The sequence below is a fragment of the Ahaetulla prasina genome, chromosome 2 (assembly GCF_028640845.1).
Source record: "Ahaetulla prasina isolate Xishuangbanna chromosome 2, ASM2864084v1, whole genome shotgun sequence".
In the NCBI taxonomy this organism is placed as follows: domain Eukaryota; kingdom Metazoa; phylum Chordata; class Lepidosauria; order Squamata; family Colubridae; genus Ahaetulla; species Ahaetulla prasina.
In genome coordinates this window covers 116,732,691-116,756,132 of record NC_080540.1, presented here as the reverse complement: position 1 = coordinate 116,756,132, position 23,442 = coordinate 116,732,691, and the positions used below count along the sequence as shown (strand labels likewise).

Below are 23,442 nucleotides of genomic sequence, written 5' to 3'. Positions count from 1 at the left end.
GTCTTGGGGCTAGAAACAGAGGCAAGAGCCATGGGAACATTCCCAATTGCTTCTATAGCAACCATGATTAAGGTGGCCTTCGTTTTCTTCCTTCAGTTTATTGCCAGAACTTTGCCCCAAACTTCAAGGAGAGCGAGATGAATGCAATTGCTGCTGATATGTGCACAAATGCACGACGTGTTGTCCGTAAGAGCTGGATGCCTAAACTGAAACTACTGATGGCTGAAGGCGATGCCTACACAACCTTCATCAATGACAGTGGCAAAATGGAGCCAGACATCATGGGTGTGGAGCACAACTTTGAGACCAGCAGCCATGATGGGGATGCAGGCACCTCAGCCGAGGGCCTCCAGTGAAGGGTGCCCACCTCTTTTTCCAGGCGATGGTTTTTAATTTCCTAATTTGATTTTTTTTTTTTTTTGTAGAATCGTTTTCCACATTTTCTCATTTTCTTTTTATTATTGTTGGTTTGTTTTTTGTTTTTGGCAGAGGGGAAAGAAAGCATTGTGCTATCTCCTTTTTTTAAAAAACAAAGATGCTTCAATTTTGACCTTTCTTCCTCAGGCACTACAAGTAGTTTGAGCTCAGAGGAGACCCTGCTGCTGCTGTTGCTACTGCACTGGCAGTTCCGACTGGCATTTCTCCTCTCCCAGCCCCTTCTTTTGTGACTGTTTTGATAAAAAAAAAATATTTTAGTGGGAGGAAAAACAACCAAATCCACTTGCAAATACACTAAGAAAGTAATGTCCAGACACTTACCTGTGTCCTCCATCACATGTTTGTTGTCTCCAGTTTAGGGCTGTAACTTGGACTGATCGTTACTAAGTCTTTCCTTTCTAGAGAATGGGAGACACGAGCCGGGAAGGGACTGATCCTAACATTCTTGGGCTGTCACCTTTGTTCCTCTCAGTTCCAGTTCTGCCCCTCCCCTTCCGTTCTTGCTTAGGTACACTTAGGTTTTAGGCAAGGAGACAGTTCCGTTCCTTTCATTCTTGGTATCCTCACAACTTAAGTATACCTGTATGCATGCACACTAATGTCTGCTTTCATGCCTCTGAACCTATGCACTTTCTCCAACTGTGACACACACCAATCTGTCCTGTTATTCGGACCGCTCTACTCTCCTGAATTAATGTATCACGTAGGATACTATGCTTGTTGCCTTTTTATTGGCTCAAAGCTCAGAGCCAGTACAGAATACACTGAATTTAGAGCTGAGATTACTACTATCCTCTAACATAGTCTTCATTTCTTCTAAGCCAGCTTCTTCTCTGAAGTGGTTTCTTTTAACACAAAATGTGTCTGCAGCTTACTCAATTTTCAGGCAGTTTGCAATATCGGACATATATCCATGCAATCTCCACAGGGCTCTTTCTCTAGGAGCTAATTGTAACAGGTATATTTATCTGTCTTACTGCTGCCATAACTGGAAAAGTTTTTAGAATTTGCTTTTAAAATATTTTTCACTAAAGGATCATTCCCCTCCACTACATGCTTGTGGATTAGAGAGCAGAAGAAGAAATTCATATTCAACCCTTTCTCCCACTTCAGATATTTTGCCAAAGGCAAACATGAAGTTTACAAAACAGTTTTTGATGGTTGAAACAAAGCCAAGGAAGAAAGCATCACTTCCTTAATCCAACCAGTGCTACATGTTCACACCAGAATGTGTGGATATTTCAAACCTCCAGACAGCTGGAAAGAATCTTTACTGAATGGTTGAAAATCTCTAAAAAGTAACTAATTACAATATGAAACCTTACCATTTGTTTTTCCCCACTAAAGGCCAATTTCATATTAATATGGCTCCTGAGTGATGTTTGACCCAGAAAAAGACCGCTGGTTGGATTCCATCTTGAGGTGGAAAATAAATAAGTAAGTGGGCAAACCAGGAATTTTAGGAAACCTCCTCTCCTGCCTTTTTGTATTTCTGTTGACAGGATTAAGGCAGTCAATCATACTGAAAGAATCTCTTCTTTGGAAGTCCTGGGATACTGAAGTAATTATGCTTGATGGCAGTTGGGCCTTTATTCTTCCCAGTAAGACAGGCGTTCCAAACAATCCTTTGCCATTCATGATAGTTGTTGCCAGACACTTTCTAAGCCAGCCTTTGAACCAATTAAGACCATTCTCCACAACTGGGAAAGGTGGGGGTGGGAGGGGAGAGAAATATATTTAATACAGGAAGCTAAAACTGGAAATCTTGAAGGATTTGTCTTTCTGTGAAGACAAATTCAGGGCATGAATAATGTTACCTCTTTCTCCAAAAAAGATTACAAAAGCTGGAGCATTTTAAAAATAATTCCCAGAGTTTAAAATTATTCCAAATAAAATGGGATGACAGTAGCCTGGGACTCTAGTTTGCCCAGCATTCTGAAAAGCTGCAGTTCTCACCTGTTGGACCCAATGACAGTTTCACTAGGATCTGATTTCACATGAAGGCATTAACCGGTGTCAATAATGTCTCTCATATTAATTTATCTCTAAACTGAACCAAAACTGGCCTGGAAAATGTTTTCCTTTCCCAAAGAAAGCTCAACAGTTATAGCTGAGTCTCAGTCATTGTCTGTCTATAAAGAGAAGCAATTTTTTTTGTTTTTAAAAAAACAAATAACCACCTAACTATACTGGTTGTATTTCAGCAGGGGTTGCAAATTTTAGATTCAACCAGTCTTAGTTAAGGGGATGTACATTTATTTTGCATATGTACATTTGTACATATGTATGTCTGTTCTTTATCTGGAAAGAGCTCAAAATCAACCCAGTTCTTGTTTCAAGAGATACACACATTCAGGTCCTGGTTGACAAGAGGAGACAATTTTCATGCCACCATCTAGTTCCAGAGAATCCCTTGGTACACTTATGTTTGTAATTGTGGGGAAACGTATTTCTAAATCATTTCATGAATTGATATAGCTCTAGATGAATTTCACTGTGTTGATATATATTCCTACTCTCTAGATAGAACACTAAAAATGCCACACTTAGCCCACTTAGCTGGGAATAGTATGGCTGACTGAGCACAATGAGACCTTTTTTGCATACCTTGATGGAACATTCGCCCACCATCTGTGTGAATGTACCAGTCTTGTCTGAGAAGTCATGTGGGTGGATCCCCCACCCGCTTTTTAATATACTTCATGTGCATGTCCTACTTTACTCAGAAAATAGCTGCTTTGTACTTCAAGGCAAGTTGCTGGTTTTCTTTGGTTAGAATATAGGCAATCTTGTTCATTACTGGCTTTGGTAAGTCCAGGACATTTTCTAACCCCGGAGAAAGTGGGGGGGGAGGCAAAGAGAAAGAAGAGTACAGAATCTAAAGAGGTATAAAGTAATGTTCAAATTGCAAGGCTATCATTGTGAGATTTTGAGCTGAAACAGCCAAGCCAGATGCAGAGGACCTGATTACTTGAGTGCTGGTCCAGGAGACTGCAGTTGATTGGAGATGTTTTCAGAAACGTTATTGTCCCAGTTTAAATGTAGGTAAATCTGCCTTATAAACCTAAGGTATTATACTGATTTCCTTCTTTTATGGATTTCCTTCTTGTAATTCCACTAAGGAATCCAGAGATAACACTTTTTGTGAATTTGCAGATAGTTCTCTTTTGTCTGTTTTTCTCAGAATTATAATGCTGTTATTTTTAGACATCCATGATGAATTGCACAAACTTTGTGGCATCACACTGCATGCCCTTCCCAGTGACACTATGAGCATTTGCTTTACTATAAAGAAATGGCTCTTCCAAGATCTCGAAAGTTAATTATTAACATTAACTCCAATTCACACTTCACTGCGTTCACTTTCTTCCAGATCCATTTTTCCTCTTTTTCCTACTAGTTTATTTTATGCAGGAGAGGCTTGTTTGTCACCTAGGATGCAATTTACCCAGTGCTTCTATGGTACTATAGTCAGTTATATAATAAACCCCACTCACTTCATATCTGATTAGTATTTTTCCTGAAAAATGGAAAAGAACTTTTTAAAAATCAAATACATTTTCTAGAAACCAAATAGGGGTATAGCTCCATTATTTTCTTACACTACAATAATCTTTAATCATATGCTAAATGAAAAAAAGTGTGTAATGGATGGTGTTTAAAAGGGAGGTAAATGATACAAAATTTTATTGGTATGGTTGGTATATGTGTGAGAGAGAGAATTATAATAATAGTCTCCACCTGGATTCTCAAATGGCTTTAGGAGAAACATTAATCACTTTTGAAAACTGGCTTTGTTTAAACAATGGAAAAAATATGAGCATTGAACAAACATTGCATATTTAGCTGGATTGTAAGAAAAAGAAAACTAGGTATCTAATCAAGAATGCATGTGCATTGTTGAGGAGAATGCCCACCTGCATCACAGTGCTTCTTTAAGTCAGACATGGAATTATAGGGATGAATATTGCAGTATGAATAGAGATACATATCCAGGTCACAGTTTTTATAGGAACAACTAATATAGAAGAGTTGCATGCACATGAGTTCCTATAATCATCTTAATGCTTGCATCTATCTCTCACCCATGCTGCCACCCATGTTGTTGCATGTAATATAGAGGTTGACCAATTATATTTACCAGCTATTCTTTCATGAACATGAATGCGATTCTAATGAGCAGACTCTTAAAAGAAAACAGCTGTGGTGCCGGTAGTAGTAAACTCTTAAAACACTTTTCCCCAGACAAAAACCATGCCAGCTTTTTCCGCAATGTGCATTAATCCTAGTCTTGCCATTTTCTACTAGTACCACTCCCAATTCCTGAACTCTGGTTTATATGCTCCAATCCAGCTGCACAGTAGACTCTTAAAATTCTATGCTTTTGTCCTTTTTTTCTACTGTTCTCCTTGGCACAGTATTTCTGATAGGTTCTCTTCCCTTCCCTAACCACATAACGTAACATTTTCTATTTGAAAATGCAGAGGAATTAAGAGATTGTAATGGCATAGACTTGTTTTGCATAAAAATGCATAGAAGATCATACTTCTTTCTACCATCTTGACGTCCAAACTAAAATTGGAAGACTTATTCTTTAAATTCCACTCTAAGTTGGGGATACCTGTAGTTGAACCAGTAAAAATAACTTTACCATAACGTATTGTCCTCAATGGATAAAGTACTATAAAACAGTGAAATAACATCCAAATTCCTTCCCCCTACATTGTTTTTTTAAAGCAAAAAATGTTGCAATGAGAACAGTATTTCACTGTGTGACTCAGAACAGAATTTATTCTCCCTAATCATTAAGAGTTTTTCCTTATAAAAGTATGTTAGATTGGTCTTCTCTGATCTCCACTGAACTAGCCATTGCTCAAAATGTGAAAAGCTTTCTTAGGTTATCATTACTTGTTCAGCTGAGTGTGAACTAAGCACTCCTACAACAAAAATGTGTATCATGCATTCATCCTCTTCTCAATAAGCTTGAGCAGAGTTACTTGGATGTAAGTAGTAACATTATTAGTCTTCAGTTTTGACAAAGTGGGAGGAAATGGAAAGATTAATCCCCTTTCAACAATTGGCTTTTTCCAGTAACCCTGTACGTAGACAATGGATTTCTTGTTACCAATAGTGACAAGAAACCAGCTGTTTCCTGCAAGCCAACTGATCAGATTAATCAACTAACAAGCAGGAAAAGGAGGCAGGACTTTTACCATAGTTGTCCATTGAAGAAATGAAATTTATGAAGAATAAGAGTATTGTCCATATTCACTGGATATCTTCTTCTGAAAGAGCTTTTTAGTATCTGTAGCTTCCTTCCACTTTTCTCGGCCACCAAAGTAACTATGATGTTGGGAAAGAAAGTGTTAATAAGGTTTGGACAAGAAAAGTGTTTAGTAGATCATAATTCTCTGATCTGTCATGGCTCCAAGCGGAAAGTAACATTTAGATTATAAGGGCAAAATAAGAACAGAAGACCTAAATCTATGCTCCCCTCCCCCCATTACATTGGCCTCAACAAAACATAAAAGTTTATGGAGCCTCCAAGGTGAGAGCAATCCATAATTGGAAATAAAATTGCATCCATACATCTGTCAATGCTGGGTACTTGAATACATTTTCAGAGGCATCCAGGACTTAACGTTCAGCTGAATTTACTTTATCTAGAATGCTTGCTTCTCGTTCTATTACCCAAGATAGAGCTCTGGTTATGTTTTGTAGTATCATGTGCATCACTGCAACACTCACTGGTCAAAAATTTTGCAGTCCTTGGTACTTCCACTTTGAATTGGAAAAAACAGTTCTGGGCAAGGTGCGCTCAAGATGTTAATCGGGAGGCAGCTATTTATGTCTCTGTCTTTAGTCACCTTACTGTAGTTGGGTGGCCTTGTAAATGAAATAAATAAATTGGTATGGGCCCAGCCTTTGAGACTGATAAAGAAGATGGAAGTTAAGGCAAAATCAGCTTTAGGAAGAGGACACTTTTGAAGAAGTGTCGTGATGAAATGAAATATACGGTAGGTCAACCTCTTCTATCCCTCTCCTTTTGACCAACAGATTTTGCACTGACTTTCACCATTATACTTTGGGAGAACTCTGAAATCTGCTCTGAGTTCAGAGATTGAGAGAGCAAGAGAAGTGTGGATTGCACACAAGCCTTGGCATTTTAAAAAAATCTTGGAGCGAAGACCAGGGTTTTTTTGATGTGGGGAGCGAGGGGGAGGGGATTGTGCAATATCAGTGGCACCTACTGAGGAAAGGCAACCATTTCTTGCAATGATTCTTGGGACGCCTGACTTATTCTAAGAAAATAAAAGGCACCAATTTTAAGTGAAAAAAGAAGAGCATACACTATTCCTTTACTGTTTATGTACTTCAGAGTCCATTAGGGCCTTTGAATAGGTGCCAAGCGGGTGCATATAAACTGGTGAAGTAATTCTGGTGGAACATAAGCTAGTAATTCTATTTACACTGGAAGACAATTTGAATAGCATCTTGCCATGCATGTTTCATGTAATGGACTTTTATTTTATTGGTAGCAGGTGTGATCGCTTTTGGAGCCTTCTAGGAGAAAAGGAAAAAAAGTTGTACATTGCTTGCTTTTTTCACCAGGAGGCTTCTGCCTTAGAAGAGTTGCTGTTGCAAATGATGTAAGCTGGTTTGTTTTCCAAGACAGAGCTGCCAGCTCAATTTTTTAAATGGTGAATTACAGGGGAGAAGAGTTCTGAAGTCTGGGCAGACCAAGGGCCGTTGGGACTGTAGTCTATAATCCGCAGAGGTCTGCTTTGTTGCAATTCATATTCTTTGTCTGGTCCCATGGATGGTAACTGAGGTTGTAGCCAGGAGGACATTCAGCACCTACTTTCTGAAACAGGAAATATCTTCACCCACTTGGCATGCTTAGAAAAAAATCTGATGCCCACATTTAAATCCCAGAGGCTCTCGGAAGACTCAGCTAGACTCCTCTTTGTTGAGTCTTTTTCCAACCTTCTTAGGAATTTCTTCTAGTGGGCATATTTGCATCTTGGACATACTTTCTCTAAACAATGGAAAGAACAAATTGCAGAGGGGATGGGATGGGAGGCCTGACTTTTGTTGTATCCATTTTTGTCATCTTTTATTTTCCTTTTGACATTTATATGCTGGTCTAGGACCGTAATAGACATTTGATTTGTCGTTTTTTTCCTTAACTAAAGCAAAAAAAATATATCTTTTTTTAAAAGGACAAAAATGTATACGGAAAGCACTAACAAAGCCTGATTATGTAACCTCTGTGCAGATGCAGCATGGACTCTTTTCTTCCCCTTCCAGGCGCTTTGGGTTAATGCAAGCAGCTACTCCAATATATCAGTACCTCTCCCTTCCCTGCCCCTTGTAAAATCCTTTCAGAGAGGAGAATCGATCCTTTAAAATACAAAATAACAATGGCAAAACCTCCCTTTTCCCACCCATAAGCCCATCCCAGGTCCCTCAGCACCCCACGCTTTTACCTCTGAACTTTCCCCTTTGCCCCCCCCCAGATAATGCCAGTATTTGTTCTGTGTTATAAGTGCCAAGAAAAATTTTGTGACTCCTCATCCCTGTGACCTGAGAGTATCAAGAATTGCACATTAACTACTGTAAAGATTAAAAAAAAAAAAAAAGGAATTCAGAAATGTTAATAAAAAAAAAGTTTGTAACAATTGTGTCCCTGGCTATTTCATTAAGTTCATTACTACTCCGAGATGATCTGGGCTAGCTTTGTCTAAACTTACAGACTGGATTTATTTAATAATGAATTTAAGCCTTGCAGCATCCTATTTCTGAGCATCATAACGCTATGTAACAAAGTTAACATAATCATTAATGGTTGTTCAAATTCTATGATCAAAAGCAGGGGTCTCCAACCTTTTGGACTGCAAAATTCATAATTTTAAAACCTGTGAACCACTAATATGATCTGCCTAATGACCGGCTGGGTGGGTGGGCCAACTCAATGACACTCACATCAAGGGGTGCCTCTCCGGCCTCTACTCGCCCCTCCCCTGCCAGCCACTCCTCACCTCCCTGCTCCTTAGGGTCCCAGCAGGAAGCAGTTGCTGGAGCTAAGCAGCCACCACGAGAGAAAGAGTTGGCAAAACAGCTCGGTTCAAATTGGATCTGGCCGAGAAGGAGGCTCAGCAGAAGCATCTCACTGAGGACTAGGAGCATAGGCTTTCCCAGCAGAGGGAAGACCTGCGAGAGTGCAAGGCCAGGTACCAGTGCCTGGAGGCTCAGCGGGCTGAGATGGTCAGCCAGTTCCAGGCCATGAGGCAGTCCCACTGGAACAAGGCCCTCCGGCTCCTTGCTACCAGCAGCACTTCCCTCCAGCCTTTGCCCAAAGCCCCGTTGTACCAGGAGGCTGAAGCAGACCCCAAGTGGGAATTTCTGCCCCCCTCCAACCCATACAAAAAGACCCCGAAGGGGGAGACTCTCCGCAGCAACACAAACGTTCATTGCATGTATCCGGCCCATCTGGTTACTTTAATATACTTTAGATGTGCTTGGTAAGTAACTACATAAATATCGTAACTTTTTAACATTGTTTGTTTTATTTAGGGACGCGGTGGCTCAGGGGCTAGGACATTGAGCTTGTCGATCGAAAGGTTGGCAGCTCAGCAGTTCGAATCCTCTAGTGCTGCCGTGTAACGGGGTGAGCTCCCGTTACTTGTCCCAGCTTCTGCCAACCTAGCAGTTTCGAAAGCACATAAAAATGCAAGTAGAAAAAATAGGGGCCACCTTTGGTGGGAAGGTAACAGCGTTCCGTGCACCTTTGGTGTTGAGTCATGCCAGCCACATGACCACGGAAACGCCTTTGGACAGCGCTGGCTCTTCGGCTTTGAAACGGAGATGAGCACCGCCCCCTAGAGTCGGGAATGACTAGCACGTATGTACAAGGGGAATCTTTACCTTTACCTTACCTTGTTTTATTTTGCACATGCAGACCTTCAAGTCAAGTTTTTGACTTCTTGCAACTGCCTGAACTGCTCTCTGCAGTTTCCTTGGCAACATTTTTGGGAAGTGGCTTGCCATTGCCTTCTTCCTAGGACTGAAGAGAATGACTGGTTCAAAGTCACCCATCTGGCTTTGTAACTAAGGCAGGACCAGAACTTAAGGTTCCCTGCTTTCTAGCCTGATGGCTTAACTAAAGCATCATACTAGTTCTTTCTGGTTATTCTGATTGCTTTGGTATGCTTACTCTGTTGAAAATGGGAGCTAAATCTACAGTTTTGTACAATATGTAGTTGGTGGAAAGCTGCACTGAAAAATTGGCATATATTTATAAGTATATACATGTTTTGGCTCACTGTTGTGTGAGAAAAATATCCTACATTTTACTATGAAGCAAATATCTGAAAAGTTCGTATTACTATGAATTGTGGGTGTCAACATGTGGCCCATCAGTGACTGCCCAACTGCATCTTCCAGTTGCGTAGCCAACACTAAGGGACATTGCAGGTTAAGGTTAAGCAACCTTTCTGCAAGTGCTAGGGATAAATAGAAACATCCTTTAATATACTGTCTTCTGTTCGCTGTTGAGGTCTAGCAGAGTAGTTACTAAAGTATTTACTTATTTAAAAAATTGAAGCAACCAATAGCTGAACCTCTCTATGTGGCGTACAGTAAATGGTGGAGACTCAAGGCATATGACTAACATGAACTTACAGAATGGTCTATAACAATAAAGCATCAGAGGACCTACATATATTGAGGTCTCCACAGTCAATTGTGTTTTCGTTGTTTTCTTACCACTTTGGTATCTGGCATCTGTAGATAAAGCTGAAAACAAGGTGAAACTGATTATATCAGACAAAACCATTCAATGTTCATTCTCTTAGATCCTGCTGATTCCGCCACACATCAATAAAATAATCCAAAACAGGTGCTTTACATACAAGTATAAAATATTTATTTTTTTAAAAAAAATTGTTTTAACATTGTTTTCTAAAAGGTGATAGGTAGAAGGGAGATCCAATTATTTAGATAGTTTCAGCAGCACAAGAATTCAGAATACAGCAGCCAGAACTTTCTCCTCACCCATATAAAGCTTGATCTAACCAGAAACAGGTTTTCTCCCTACCATAGACCTTGTAAAGTATCTTTCTAAATTCCAAGGCTCAGCATTCTTTGCACCAAGCTGATTGGTAAACTTCAGGTTTTTAGATAATAAAGTAGACCTTACAAGTCTGATGTCTGCCAATCTCTGCTCTATAATATTATCTATAGAAGGAATGGCCAAGTGTCTGTAACAACAAAATATCCCATAGAGATATTGCTTTTGGTAAACTGAGTCACTTGGACTTCCCTGAAAATAGCCAGTGTTTTATTTTCAGGGCAGAATCCACTTTGCCAATGCTGAGATAGTCTGTCCACCATGTTTTACCAGGCTTAAGTTGAAAAGAGAGCAAGTACATTCATAAATCAGATTTGTTTTGCCTAGCCCAGAAGTATCACCATCAGTTGCATCTGACTGCACAGTGCTGCAATCTACACTTACATAATGACAAATGTTTTTTAATCTCTCAATTTTTAGAAAACAGCTAACCAGAGGGATGGGGGATTGAGAGGTGGTGTTTGGTTTCATTAGGTATTTAAATAGAAATACAGTTTTAGATCATCTTCATCCCTTATAATTTCACCAAGTATTTCACTAACTCAACAAGCAGAACATACTGTTATCCTATCTAATTCTTCCACCGTTTTTGATTGGTTTGACTGAAAAATAGGTAACCCTTTAAGTCAATTGTGCTTCCTCAGATACATTTAATGCAGAGATAAGTTACACAGAGCTGGTATAAAGGAATTGAATATTTAAGACTAAAAACAGAAAATAAACCTTTTTCTAAGCTGGTGACCCAAAGAAAAGGTACAGCATGATCACATTTAAGAAACAGGTATGCAAATCCAGTATTTCCCAAGTATGGCAGTACACAAATTCCCATTCTAAAGTACAGAAGGGGCTGTAAGAATAGCTTTGTGAGGCACAAGGAAAAGCTGCAATTTACATAATGGTCTGATAAATGAAATCTGAGCCCAAAACACAAGTGTAATTTGAGAAAGCTTCAGGATTATCCTAATTCTCTGGAAAGTGAAGGCAGGGAATGGTGGGAAAGGAGAAGTGCTTTCAGACTTGCAAGAGTCTATTAATGTAACCTTAGAATAAAAATAGTATTAGCATTCATTATTTTGGTTTTCTGGTCTGGACTACCTTGATGAGTTGATCAGTACCAACAAGCAGAATCCTCCCTTGTCACAAACCTGTAGCTCCTAATAGTTAAGGGACAACAGCGTGAATACAAGGGAGGGAAGCCCAGTGAGAATCCAACATTCTTGTCATTGTCCTATGTCTTCACTAGCCCTCACCCCATATAGGACATAACGCCATGGTGGCTTCAGGCTTTCCGCATGAAAGGAACGGGGTTGGTGGCATCTTTTCCATTTTCCCTATGTTCATCTGTCAGTTGACCACAGAGCAAAAAGAAGAACCAGTATCACCACACCAGTGATGACCAGTAGGCAGATGATGCACCACTGACGTCTTTCTGATGGAGAAAGAACAAAGAGAGATGGTCTAAGACAGTGAAGGAAGGCCAACTCAACTGGAAAGTTATAATCCACCACCAGGGGGATACAGGGACCTGATGTTTGGAACGAAGCACAAAAATGGGGAATGGGAAGCTGCATTCACATGGAACCTTACAAACAAATGTCAATGGCTTATATATACAAATGCCTACATATTCTTTGACCCTAATTCACTACTAACCACAATCCCATTGAAAGAAAGGATTTTGATGCATTAGCAGTTTTTCAATATGCTGTTGTTAGTCATTAGGCATGTAGTAAAAGAAAATGAAGAGAAGCGGTTGTAGTGGTTAAAGCACCAGGTTAGAAACTGGGAGACTGTGAGTTCCAGTTTCCCCGCAGGTAAAGCCAATTGATCAATCGTGGGCCAGTCACTTTCTCTTGATCGTAGGAAGGAGGCAATGGCAAACCACTTCTGAAAAACCTTGCCAAGAAAACTGCAGGGATTTGTCCAGTCTCTGACAATCAAACATGATTGAAAAGAAAGGGGGGGGTTGAGGAGAGAAAACACTAGTATCCTGGCATTAAACTCTAGAAATGATCCTATTCAAAGGAATTTGGTTACTTGATTGACATATGTAGTGGGGGACAGGTGAGCTAACCTGCAACTCAGGTTATCATAAATAACAAGACTATCAGGGACATTACTGGACAGATATTTCTGTAGATATAGAGGGATACAAGCTCAAAGATTGTGTATATATTTTACAGCATGCCCTAATTGCTATTAATTTAATCCCAATTTGTACAAAATAAAAATAAATAAAAGCTATCTATGACTGATTCTGAATTTGAACTGAGATTAAGAGAATGTTCAGCACAAATCAAAGTGCAATACTGGCCTAAGAGGAACATTTATGCAACTTTCTCTCTTGTAGTTCCTTATTTTTTCTGTTCCTGATCCAAATAGTGATCCATTTTTATTACAGCTGTTCCTTTGACAAGAGGCCTAAGGTCATAAAAAATATGATCTCAAAATGAATGCTCATTCCAGGTTATGATCACTGGCTCATTTGCTGAATCAAGGGAGAGGGGGAAAAATCAGACCCTGGAACAGTCACAGCCCAACCTATTCATGGAATTATTAGAAGAACACTCTCTGCATCACCTTGAGTTCCTGATCAAAACTTAAGATATAAACCAAATCGATCGATCAATGTTTGTCAGTGTACTTAAAAGAGTTGTGAATTTATGAAGGCCAGTATCTCCATAAACTTTTAATGCCTACATGTGCTCAAACTAAACAAACTAGGTCTAGGCAATCTGCAGTTCAGACTGGCCTTTGTTCACACTGACTGGAATTAATTATCCAAAACATCTGGAATGCAGCAAATTGTCTATTTCCAATAGAAAAGAAAAACAGTAGGAAAACTGGGCATCTAGTAATGCCAGACAGGGTGAGATTCAGCAGCTCCTTGAACAGTTCTACAATGAAAAGAAAGCCCAGTGAATTGGAATGAGGTGGAAGCAATTTTATTCCATGCAAATGAACAGGTCAAGATAAACCATAAAGGCCTGCCTCTTACCACGGGCCATGTGGGAGACTCTGCCCATCTTTTTGAACACCCCATCTATGCCGCTCTGAGTGCTGTCCATCTCTTGAGCAAAGTCTTCTAGCATTCTAGAAAGTCAGCAAATGGATCATCACATGGCATCAGTAGTTTCTAAAGCAGCAACCCCATATTTAAAGCTTGAAAACTTTGTTCCCCTCCCACTTGGTCACAAGGTATGAAGTTAGCAGCCAACAATAATTCACTCTGTTGCTGGGAATTTTCAAAATGTTTTTTATTCCTAATATAATTTGGGATCTAAGAGATGGAACTGTACCCCAAAAGACATATTCTACATTGGGGAAATAGGGGCCCAAACTGATTTGTCTCCAATAGAATAAGAGATGAGAATTATTTTTAACTGCCAGTATGAATATCAATCATGGTTGATCTGCTAATGTTTGTGTATGAGATGAGATGCAGCACTTTAAGCTGAAGAACACCAGCAGAACATTCTGACAGAAGATGGTAGGAGAGAGGATAGCAGTTTTTGTCTTAGTCTTGCTTACATTATGGGATTCTCCAGGACTGCATATTGTTGGACCTTCAGCTATTGTTGAACTGAAAAGAATTCTTAATTCTAGATTAGAAGTCATTAATCTGATCTCTGACCTGCTCAAGAATATGTACCTGGGACTCGTCTGTTGCCATCATACTCACCAAGACATGGACTTTCTGTAGTTCTGAATGAATTGTTTCAAATGTTCCAGCACTGCTAGACAATGTCACATGAAAAACAGATCCAAGCAAATCCAATAAATTCCACCACCCCACCTTTGCTACCTGGACTCACATAGTTTGTTCATCAAGTTCCTCTCCAACCCGCCCCGACATGTGCCTGAGCACAGAAATGCTGCCAGAGACCAGCTCCAACTGTTCATCCTGCTCCTCAATGATTAACTATCACAGAGAAAAGAAGGCATCAGAGCATTTTGTTGCAGGAAAAAAAATGACAGCAGCAACATCCACAGGAAACACGAGGTCTACAGAAGTCTCAAATATAACAGAGATCTCCCGTCAAAAATGCAACTGTGTGATGCACCTAACACCATTAAAATTTTTGCATCCTTTTGGGAAAAAATCTTTATAAAGAGGATTCAGGAAAAAAGGAAAGGAATTAGTGATTACAATAGTACTTCATTCAACGGTTTGAACCATTGCATTTCTCACATTCATTGCATTTTTTTTTCAAATGGCTATTGAAAAAATGGGTACACATACATGCCTTCCTCCATTCAGTCACAACATTGGGACTCTTGCTATTTGTTCAATAAGTTAAAACAGCAGTTTGGAAGAAAAAGAAAGAAAGCAGGCAAGCAGCTAATTTGCCTCATCAAGCAGCATATGTTGATGGGGCAAATTTCAAAAATACAAGTGTGCATTGGTATCTTACTTTGCTTTTATTAAGCTGACCGTTACTATTCCTGTTCTACTGATGGGGAACTGATATTCTTAACATGCTCATAAGCCAAGGTTGAACTCCAATTTAAAAAAAGAGTGCAAACTATCATTACTTCCATTCCAGAAACTTTGCTATTAATTATTCAACAGGAAGAGAAAAATAATGACAAGAGATGCAATCAAGCAGAGTGGCACGGATGTTTAAGGCCAACAAGCATTGTTTATGTTAAGAGCTCATACCTCTACACATCTATGCTATATTTTTACCCCTAGAAATATAAAAAGTAGAAGCCCCCTTTAATCCCTGTTGAAAAGGAGCTGATTTGTGAAAATGACTAGCTTATTGGGATGGTGTTCATCTTCTCACCTTCTGGTGCAACTGCTGCTCTTCCAAAATATGTGAATCAGCTGCTGACACCTTCTCTGCACTCAACAGCCCACAGCGGTCCCTATCATCCACCAGCTTCCACAGAGAAAGAGGAGAAAAGGAAAAACTCTGAGTAAGACAAGATTCTAACTGCTTCAAGGAAAACCATGAAACAGCTAAGTGGCAATGGTGAATTAGAATGGAGTAGGAGAATGAACTTAATAGGTTACGCTTCTGTAGTAAAGAACATTTCCTGAATTAAAAATAAGGGTACAGGTAATAAAATCCTTGGCATTAACCATATGTACCACGTTTTCCCAAAAATACGACCTACCCCAAAGGTAAGCCTTAGCTTGATTTTTACACAGGCACCCAATATAAGCCCTACCCTCCAAAAAATAAGCCCTAGTTAAAACCCCACCCACTCCGGGATGCACTGGGTGGGGCAAAGCACAGGGATAAAAATTAAGCTAGGTGGGGATGGGGGGTTGGAGCTGCCCTACTCATGTACCCCCACAACTGCCTTGCCTTGCCAGCCCGCTTCTTCTGCAACCGCTTGTTGCCACTCGCCCTTGGCCTCCATTTCGCTGTCAGAGGCCTTCAAGAAAGGCTTCTGCAGCTAAGAAATGAGGTTCAGATTGACATGCATGTTGCCCCTGGCCTCCGTTTCATTGTCAGAGGCCCTTCAGGAAAGGATCCAGAGCTCTGTTATTGGCTGCAGAGAAGTTTTCTGAAGGGCCTCCTAATGGTGAAACAGAGCTCAGGGGGGCACTGCGCACATTAATCCATAGCCCATTTCTCGGCTGTAAAAGCCTTTCCTGAAGGCCTCTGACAGTGAAATGGATCTCAGGGGCAACACACACAAATAGCGACAAGCAGCCGCAGAAGAAGTAGGCTGGCAGTGGGCTCCTGCTGGGCGGGGCTGTTGGTGCCATCACGAGGTGATCAGTGGAAGACATCTCTTGAAAATAAGACCTGGTGCCTTTTGGGGGGGGGGAATTAAGACCAGGTCTTATTTTCACGGAAACATGGTAGATTAGGGCTTCGTTTTCAATTGTTATATTATTAAGTTTATTTGCCATTTATCTTGCCATGTGGCTACTCTAGGCAGCTCACAACAATAAAAAAACAAATAAAAAGGAAGTTTTAACCAAGTAAAATAATAGAACAATAAACAAAGAAAAAGAAAGCAAAGAAAACACAAGGATATGATTAGTTAAAAAAGATGAATGAGTGGGGAGCTGGGGGAGGGGAGGTGGCATCTGCTATCAATTTAGCAGCCACCTCCAGATAGAACTCCCCCATTGGTTCCCCAGGCCAATTGGAAGAGCCAGGTTTTTAGGCTGTTAGGAAAGATAGGATGTTGGAGGCCAATCTTCCCTGGTAGGACAGGATGTTGTAGCAGAGAAGGCTCTTTTTCTGGACTTCTTCTTGACTCTGACATCTGGAGTTCTTTGACTGATAGAATCCACAGAAGCCCTCTATGCCAGCCCAAGAAGGACAGGCTAATCATAGTGGGATGACAGAGTTCATCTAGCCTGGACCTATGCCATTAAGGGCTTTAAAGGTCACAATCAACCCCCTGCTTGAAAGCAGACCAGTATCCAGTGTACTTTGTAGAGCAGAGATGTAATACAAGCCATCTCAGGCAGGGATGAAATCTACTTACCTTCCTTACTGGTTTGGATGTGCACGCACCGCACACGTACAGACCTTCTGCGCATGTGCAGAAGGTAAAAAAACACATTACTTCCTGGTTAAAACCAGGAAGTAATGACACCCAGATGGGTGGGCAGAGCTTTGCTCCACCATTGCTACCGGATCGCTGAACCACCAGCCACGATTGCTACCGGATCACACGATCCAGTCCGAATCGGGAGCATTTCACCCCTGATCCCAGAGGCTCCAAAGATTTCTCTCAATGCCACATTTTGCACCAGTTGAAGTTTCAAATGGATTTCAAGGGTAGCCCTATGTGGAGCACATCGCAATAGTGCAGAGGAGAGATGATCAGAGCTTGAATAATTGAACACAGAGAATCAAGATCCAGGAAAGGTTGCAGCTGGTGCACAAACTGGAGTTGTGCAAAAGCTCCTAGTCACACCCACCACCTGCTCTTTGAGTAGGAGACACAAGTCCAGGAGGACCGCCAAGTTACAAACTGGGTCTTTATGGGGAAGTTCAACCTCATCCAGAACCAGAGATGACAAAACCTCAGGTCCCGAGGCTTCACATACCCAAAGCTGTTGTGGGATAGTTCACTTCTGACTTTTTAATCTCTTTTAGAAACAAATTCTTTTTCCAGTGGCTTCAAAATATGGGAAACCAATGCAATAAATCAGAGCCCTGATTAAATGGTGCCATGTTTCTAGAGAAAGAATTTGTAAGTTACGTTGCAGGGAAAGAGATAAGAAGAAACCAGAGAATTTAGCCAAGCAAAAACCTGCCTGGAGATCTTTGGGTTAGAAAATCCTCTGTGGCAAAGAGGCTACAATAGCCACTGTCATATTATGAATCTTCCATCCCTAAGAAAATTCCAAGCAACGTGTTAAAGTGGAAGGAGCAGAAGACCCTACCTCTCGGTTGTTCCTCTCCACAAAGGACTGGGCCGCTGGGTCAGACATGTGATCCTGCATTTCCTACAGAAAACAAAAAAGAAGCAATACAAATGCTAAGAGTGTATTAGTAGAATGGTGTTTTTTTATTTTTGTAGGGCTCCAAGTATATAGATTCCTATTTAACCAAAGGTAGTTCTCAAGTTATTACTGTAATGGAGCCTGCCCATCGTGGTTGTAACTCATGATGGTTGTAAAATGAGTCAGTCACATGACTGACCCAATTTTACAATCCTTTCTGATTAAGCAAATCACTACAGTTGTTCAGTAAATGTTTGCTATACAGTAGATGCAGTTATGCCAAACATTGGAAATAATTGCCAGTTTTCTTCAAAAAAAAAATTGTAAAAACACGATCACATGAGTACAGGAAGTGGCAAATGGCTGCAAATGTGACCTGGTTGCCAAGCACCAAAAGTGAAGTCATGTGACCATGAGGAGGTCCCAATCATCAAAACTTCAAATCCAGGACATAAGTATCCACCCGGTAGGTCTGTCAGAACTCCAGTCAGTTGCCAAACAACTCGTTGTAAGTCAAGGACTATGTGTAGGATACAGCGAATATAAATGGAATGAGAGAGATCCCAATACTACAGGTCACCTGAATGTGCTGGAAAAAAAAGCCAAAGTGATATACTATAAATTTATGGTTATCTAGAGGGGGAAAAGGGGCAGTGGTAGCCAGGAGTGAAATGCTACCGATTTGGACCAGTTCATCTGAACCAGTAGTAATAAATACTACTGGTTCAGGCGAACCAGTAGTAAAAAAAAATGCTACCAGTTCGAACAGATCAATATTTCTGATGATCAGCTCTGGTGCATGATTTATATTTGTAGAAAGCAGGAAATACTGCTTTCTAGTGAATCTAAATCGCGCAGCACAGCTGTTTCCCCCCCACTTACCTTAGAAAAGGCTTCTTAAGCCTCCTTTTTTCAGCGCTGGGCAGAAGCGCTTGTGGTGCACGTGTGCAAAGCACACGTCCGGTGTGCACCGCACATGCGCGCGCGCAGCAAACCAGTAGCAGACTTCGGAGCATTTCACCCCTGGTGGTTGCAAACAATGATATATAGTACATCATGAAGCCGTTGTACATATGACATAAACTTGCATATTTACATCGATATTGTAACAAAACTTATGCAAATCACGTACTTGCACTGCGTATGCAATATATGAGACATACCATAATTTTGACCTTACCAAATCTATAAAGAAGCATAAGGCCACCAAGAGGCATGATAATATCCAGAATTTGTGGATCTTTCAATTTGTCATAATTCTATCGTATTTCTTTGATAGAAAAGGAATTTTATAATATCTAATTTTGCTCAGAATCAATCATAAACTAAAAATTGACATCCAAGGTGGCTTTTCAATAGCAACAGTTAAAATCACATCCTGCCCTCCCCTGATGCACTACCAGCTATATGCTCCAGGAAGCCTCACCTTGACCGACTCCCGCATCTCTGTGACAAAAGAACGTCGTGCTGCAACCTCAGACGGTGCAATGGTAAACTTTTGTGGGTTTGATTCCACAATGCGTGATTATGAGTTAAGTGCAAAGGACTTGGAGGTTGTAAGTTTAAAAACTAGACAGGGCTGGATTCCAATACCTAGGTCTTACTCTGATGTTCAATCACCAGAAATTCAGCCTCTCTTACTTGTTCCCCTGCCAGGTTGAGGAAACAGATTTATAGCATCAATGCAGGGGAAAAATGCTGCTAGGGCTGTCATACAAGCAGGCAGTAAGATTCTTTTTTTTAAAAAAGGATATAATGGCATCACTGAGAGAAGTATCCCAACCTAATTTCAATCTCAGCCTCAAAAGGATATAAATGGTTTCTTCCAAATCCTCCAAGTCCCACTCAATGCTGCGCAAGGTGTTGCGTAATTCATTTGTAGTCCAGTTCAGTTCCTCTTTGTTCACAATTTGGGTCTCCTGGAGTAGCTGGCCCCAACGTTGATAAAGGCCCTGGGCTGTATTCACTGCTTTCTGCACTTCTCTGCAGAGCCAAAGGAAAGATAGCAGTTGTAAGGGAATGAAGGAAGCGACACAAGGCACCTGGGACCAGGAGAAAGAGCTGTTTCCCATCTTCAAGTTTGCAACCCCCCATGCCTCCTAAGGCAACCTGGCAGGGTATGTTACAATGCCTTTGGTTTTGCACTGTAGGTGACAAGTATACGAAATGAACACTTGGTAGGAGGACTTGATTGACAGATCATACACAGGCAAAATACATCCCTAATGCAGTTCTGATTGCAAGTCACCCAAGACCAATTTGGTTCCTTTGAGATAACTGCTACCTCTCTGAAGCAAGGCAGGCCATTTCAGCCTAAGCAAACTTCTAATAGCAGAAAAAGTACATGAGCTCTTCAAAGAAACAGCAGTATATGTCAGCATCCAATTTATTTGGATCAACTGATAATTGCCTGGAGGTCCATGAAACCAATTCTCCCCTAAAAAACATGATCATAAATTAAAAAGATCTACCTGAATGACATAAATGGATACATATATATATATATATATATATATACATATACATACATACATACATACATACACACACACGTGTATATATATATATACACACACACACACACACACACACATATAAATATAAATACATACATACATATACATACACACACACACACACACACACACACACACACCCCGAGATATATAATCTAGATCTAAAGGAAGGGCAATAAACGACCACGGGGATCTTCCCATTTATGTGTAAATAGCATTCCTGCATCATGGCATTCTACAGCCAATTTTAGCTTTTGGCAGATCCCTAACATAAAACGAACAGAGTATTCATAGCTTTATTCCGACCACGTGCGTTCAGACATCCCTGTTAATAAATCAAAATACAGATCTAAGCATATCTTTAGCATAACTCAAATCCAAAGAGCTGCTACGGTCTGAAACAGCGAGGAACAAAATAACGAAATTTCGGATTTATACAAAGTAGCTCTCCTTGTTGCCTATTTTTGTACCGTGCCAAAATTCATACTCGACCGATCTTTGGCTGCGGGCCGCATTTCTGCATTAGAGAAACGGTGCTCAGATTTCGTCCACCAACATTTTTGTTTCCTTCTGCTTCCCAAATCGGAGCATTTCGGAGCAGCCCGCGAGGGCCGCTATTTCTGAAAGTTGGGGTTTCTTTTTCAAGCCCACAGCCACGCAGCAACTCTTTTGATCTATGGGGAAAGTTCTTTCTAAGAAGTCGTTCCGGTGGTTGTTTTACTATTTGGACGGGATTTCCCGTCAGAGGTGGGGAAATTTCTCAACTGGCTCTCTCTGCCTTTAGATTCTCGGATTCCCCGATCTTTCCACTCTCTCCACGCCCCGCGTGGTTTCAACCGGCTCTTTTCGTGGCTTTTTTCCAGAGGGAAAGGGTTCCCCCCCACTCTTTGTTTCAAAGTATCCCCACCGGGGGCTGCCACTCACCCTTTCACCACGAAGAACGGGTCCTCCAGAGACATCCTTGACCGTTCAAGTCGCCTTCAAGAAGTCCAGCTGACCAATAGAAACGCGTATGGGCTTTGAAACCATAGACATGGACTGGACATCTAGGGAGGAAAATGTTCCCTCTTTTCCCCCCCCCCTCACTGAACTGAAGCCGTCAAGGAAGCCATGTTTATTACGGGTCCCTCTTTCACAACCCTGTAACTCCCTGGGGCTTTTTTCCCCCTTTTCTTTTTTTTTTAATACGGAAAGGGGGCACGCCTTTTCTAGGGAGGAGCTAAAATAGGGAAGGGAAGTTAGTAGGCGGGTGGGGAAAAAAAGAAAAAAAGAAATCTCCCCCGGAATTTCCTAGCTTCCGTGCAGTCGTCTTTTTTTTTTTTTAGAGGGTGGGATGTTTCTACTTTCCTTTCTTTCCATTCCCAAATTTCCTAAAGAAGGGTAACCTGGCCTGAGTCTTTGCGGCTTTGCTTGCACAAATTAATTCCTTGGAGCCGCCTCTCTCGTTTGAGAGCTTGGCCTTTTCAAGTTTTCCACCCCGATTCGCAAACGCTTCTCGGATAGTCCTTAGTCGCCCGGCAAAAGGACCGAAAATGGCTTCAGAGCGGACTGCGTATTTTTACTAATGTTTTATTATCATTTGAGACTGGCTCATTATTGGTCACTCCGTGCAAAAAGAAAAAAAAGAAGGCCGTATCTTAACTATAGGATAAAGGAGCGTTTTTAATTTTATCACCCGTCTAAAGAAACAGCTGGCATGGCGAAGGCTCGTGTCCTGGAAGGGACCCAAGAGGGAGAGGAGAGTATAAAGACCTCGTGGGCCGAGTTTGGAGGTGACGCAATAAGGAGGCACAGGCAGATTCTTGCCAGACGAGAAACCGGTCTGGCTAAAACCAGAAATTACTTATTTCGTACATAGGTGTCAAAGGCTCCTTAAGCCCAAGACTGTTGGGTTGTCTAATCATTTGTTCCAGATTTTGGTTTATCTCACGTTCATTAATGTTTATATTTTCAGACGTTGAAAATTTGTAAATATTTTCTTGCTCATTTTTCCCCAGCCATTTTGGCCAAGCCGATCCCAAGATAAACATTGCTGCGTAGCCAATAAAATCCGGTTTACGTGTCTGAAAACTCCGGAGTAGTCCCTCTGATCATAATAATACTCGTACAGGGACGTCTGCATCCACGAGGACTTTTTCCTCCTCCACTTTTTCTCGCTTTTTAAAAATCATTTTGGAGGCCGCCCAGAGTCGCTCTAGTAGTGATGGGGGGGGGCGTATAAGTTTAATAAACTTAAAAGCTTGCAAGGTATTACATCACCCGAATTTTTATTTGACCCCCGTTTTTGGATCAAGACAAAAATGACCCTATATGCAAACTATAGCATATACGTTTCGATGTAAAATAACTTCCTGGTGTACTTTGAGCCTCGGTGAAAGAGGAAAGTAATAAATTTAGACCGCGTGGGAGTTTCGCGATGAAAGATTTACACAGCCACACCCGATCAGGTGAAATTACAGCATTGGAAAGGCGGCAGGAATTCGGAAGGCTAAAAGAAAAAAAAATGGCTTAGGTTTGCTTTGGACGGTACGATATCCATACTTTGAATTTACATGAATTGCTTACAAACGGAGAGTATACGACGTGAGCTATAAATGTAGTCTCTGAAAGTGGCAGGATTCAGGAGGACGTACGCCAGCTAAGCATAGCGTATTATGTTACCCCGCAGCCCGTTATACGTAAATGGGTTGGCTGACAAGGCAGATGGCTCCCTCGGTAAAGGCCCGGAAGCTCAGTCGAGCCTTTCGTCGCGTTACCCATTTATGGACACAGGAAGCAGGGCTGCTACTACAAACGTAAGCGCTTTGGGAACATAGCCTCGGCTCCTCCCCCTGCCTTGTCGTCAGGCTCCAATAATACATGCAGTAACCACGGAGGCGAGAGGGAGGGGTGACCTAAATAGAGGGAGGAGCCCAGCTCTGGGAATACTG

The 23,442-nt window shown here is 41.1% G+C and overlaps 2 protein-coding genes across 8 annotated transcripts in view; one reads left to right on the top strand and one right to left on the bottom strand.

The window, feature by feature from the left end:
* Window positions 1-8,248, top strand: part of NACC1 (nucleus accumbens associated 1) — a 38,895-nt gene extending 30,647 nt beyond the window's left edge. For 3 of the 4 annotated variants that reach the window (XM_058166724.1, XM_058166725.1, XM_058166722.1), the window contains one exon: window positions 97-8,247. In XM_058166724.1, coding sequence (XP_058022707.1) covers window positions 97-356 — 260 coding nt within the window. In that variant the 3' untranslated portion in view covers window positions 357-8,247. Of the gene's footprint in view, window positions 1-96 lie in introns of all 4 variants that reach the window. The other variant, XM_058166723.1, reaches the window with a different exon arrangement.
* Window positions 8,249-10,343: 2,095 nt separating this feature from the next.
* On the bottom strand, window positions 10,344-22,243 carry STX10 (syntaxin 10). Of its 4 annotated transcripts, none has more exons than XM_058166728.1 (8): window positions 21,437-22,233; window positions 19,810-19,979; window positions 19,423-19,517; window positions 17,937-17,999; window positions 15,361-15,456; window positions 14,386-14,492; window positions 13,569-13,663; window positions 10,344-11,999 (listed from the first exon to the last, which is right to left on the bottom strand). In XM_058166728.1, exons 1-8 carry the CDS (start codon window positions 21,469-21,471, stop codon window positions 11,908-11,910), a joined length of 753 nt encoding a protein of 250 aa, XP_058022711.1. In that variant the 5' UTR covers window positions 21,472-22,233; the 3' UTR covers window positions 10,344-11,907. The 4 variants fall into 4 exon arrangements, with proteins under 4 accessions (XP_058022711.1, XP_058022713.1, XP_058022709.1 ...); XM_058166726.1 differs by lacking the exon at window positions 10,344-11,999 and adding an exon at window positions 12,006-13,467 and having other exon boundaries at window positions 21,437-22,239; XM_058166730.1 differs by lacking the exon at window positions 13,569-13,663 and having other exon boundaries at window positions 21,437-22,234.
* Window positions 22,244-23,442: the final 1,199 nt, after the last annotated feature.

Coding starts and splice junctions, on each gene's coding strand:
- STX10 (XM_058166726.1), bottom strand. CDS start 21,471: ATGTCTCTGGAGGACCCGTTCTTCGTGGTGAAAGG. Junction 19,518..19,809: donor GGATTTGGAAGAAACCATTT/ATATCCTTTTGA, acceptor ACTCATAATCAC/GCATTGTGGAATCAAACCCA. Junction 14,493..15,360: donor AGCAGCAGTTGCACCAGAAG/GTGAGAAGATGA, acceptor TCTCTGTGATAG/TTAATCATTGAGGAGCAGGA.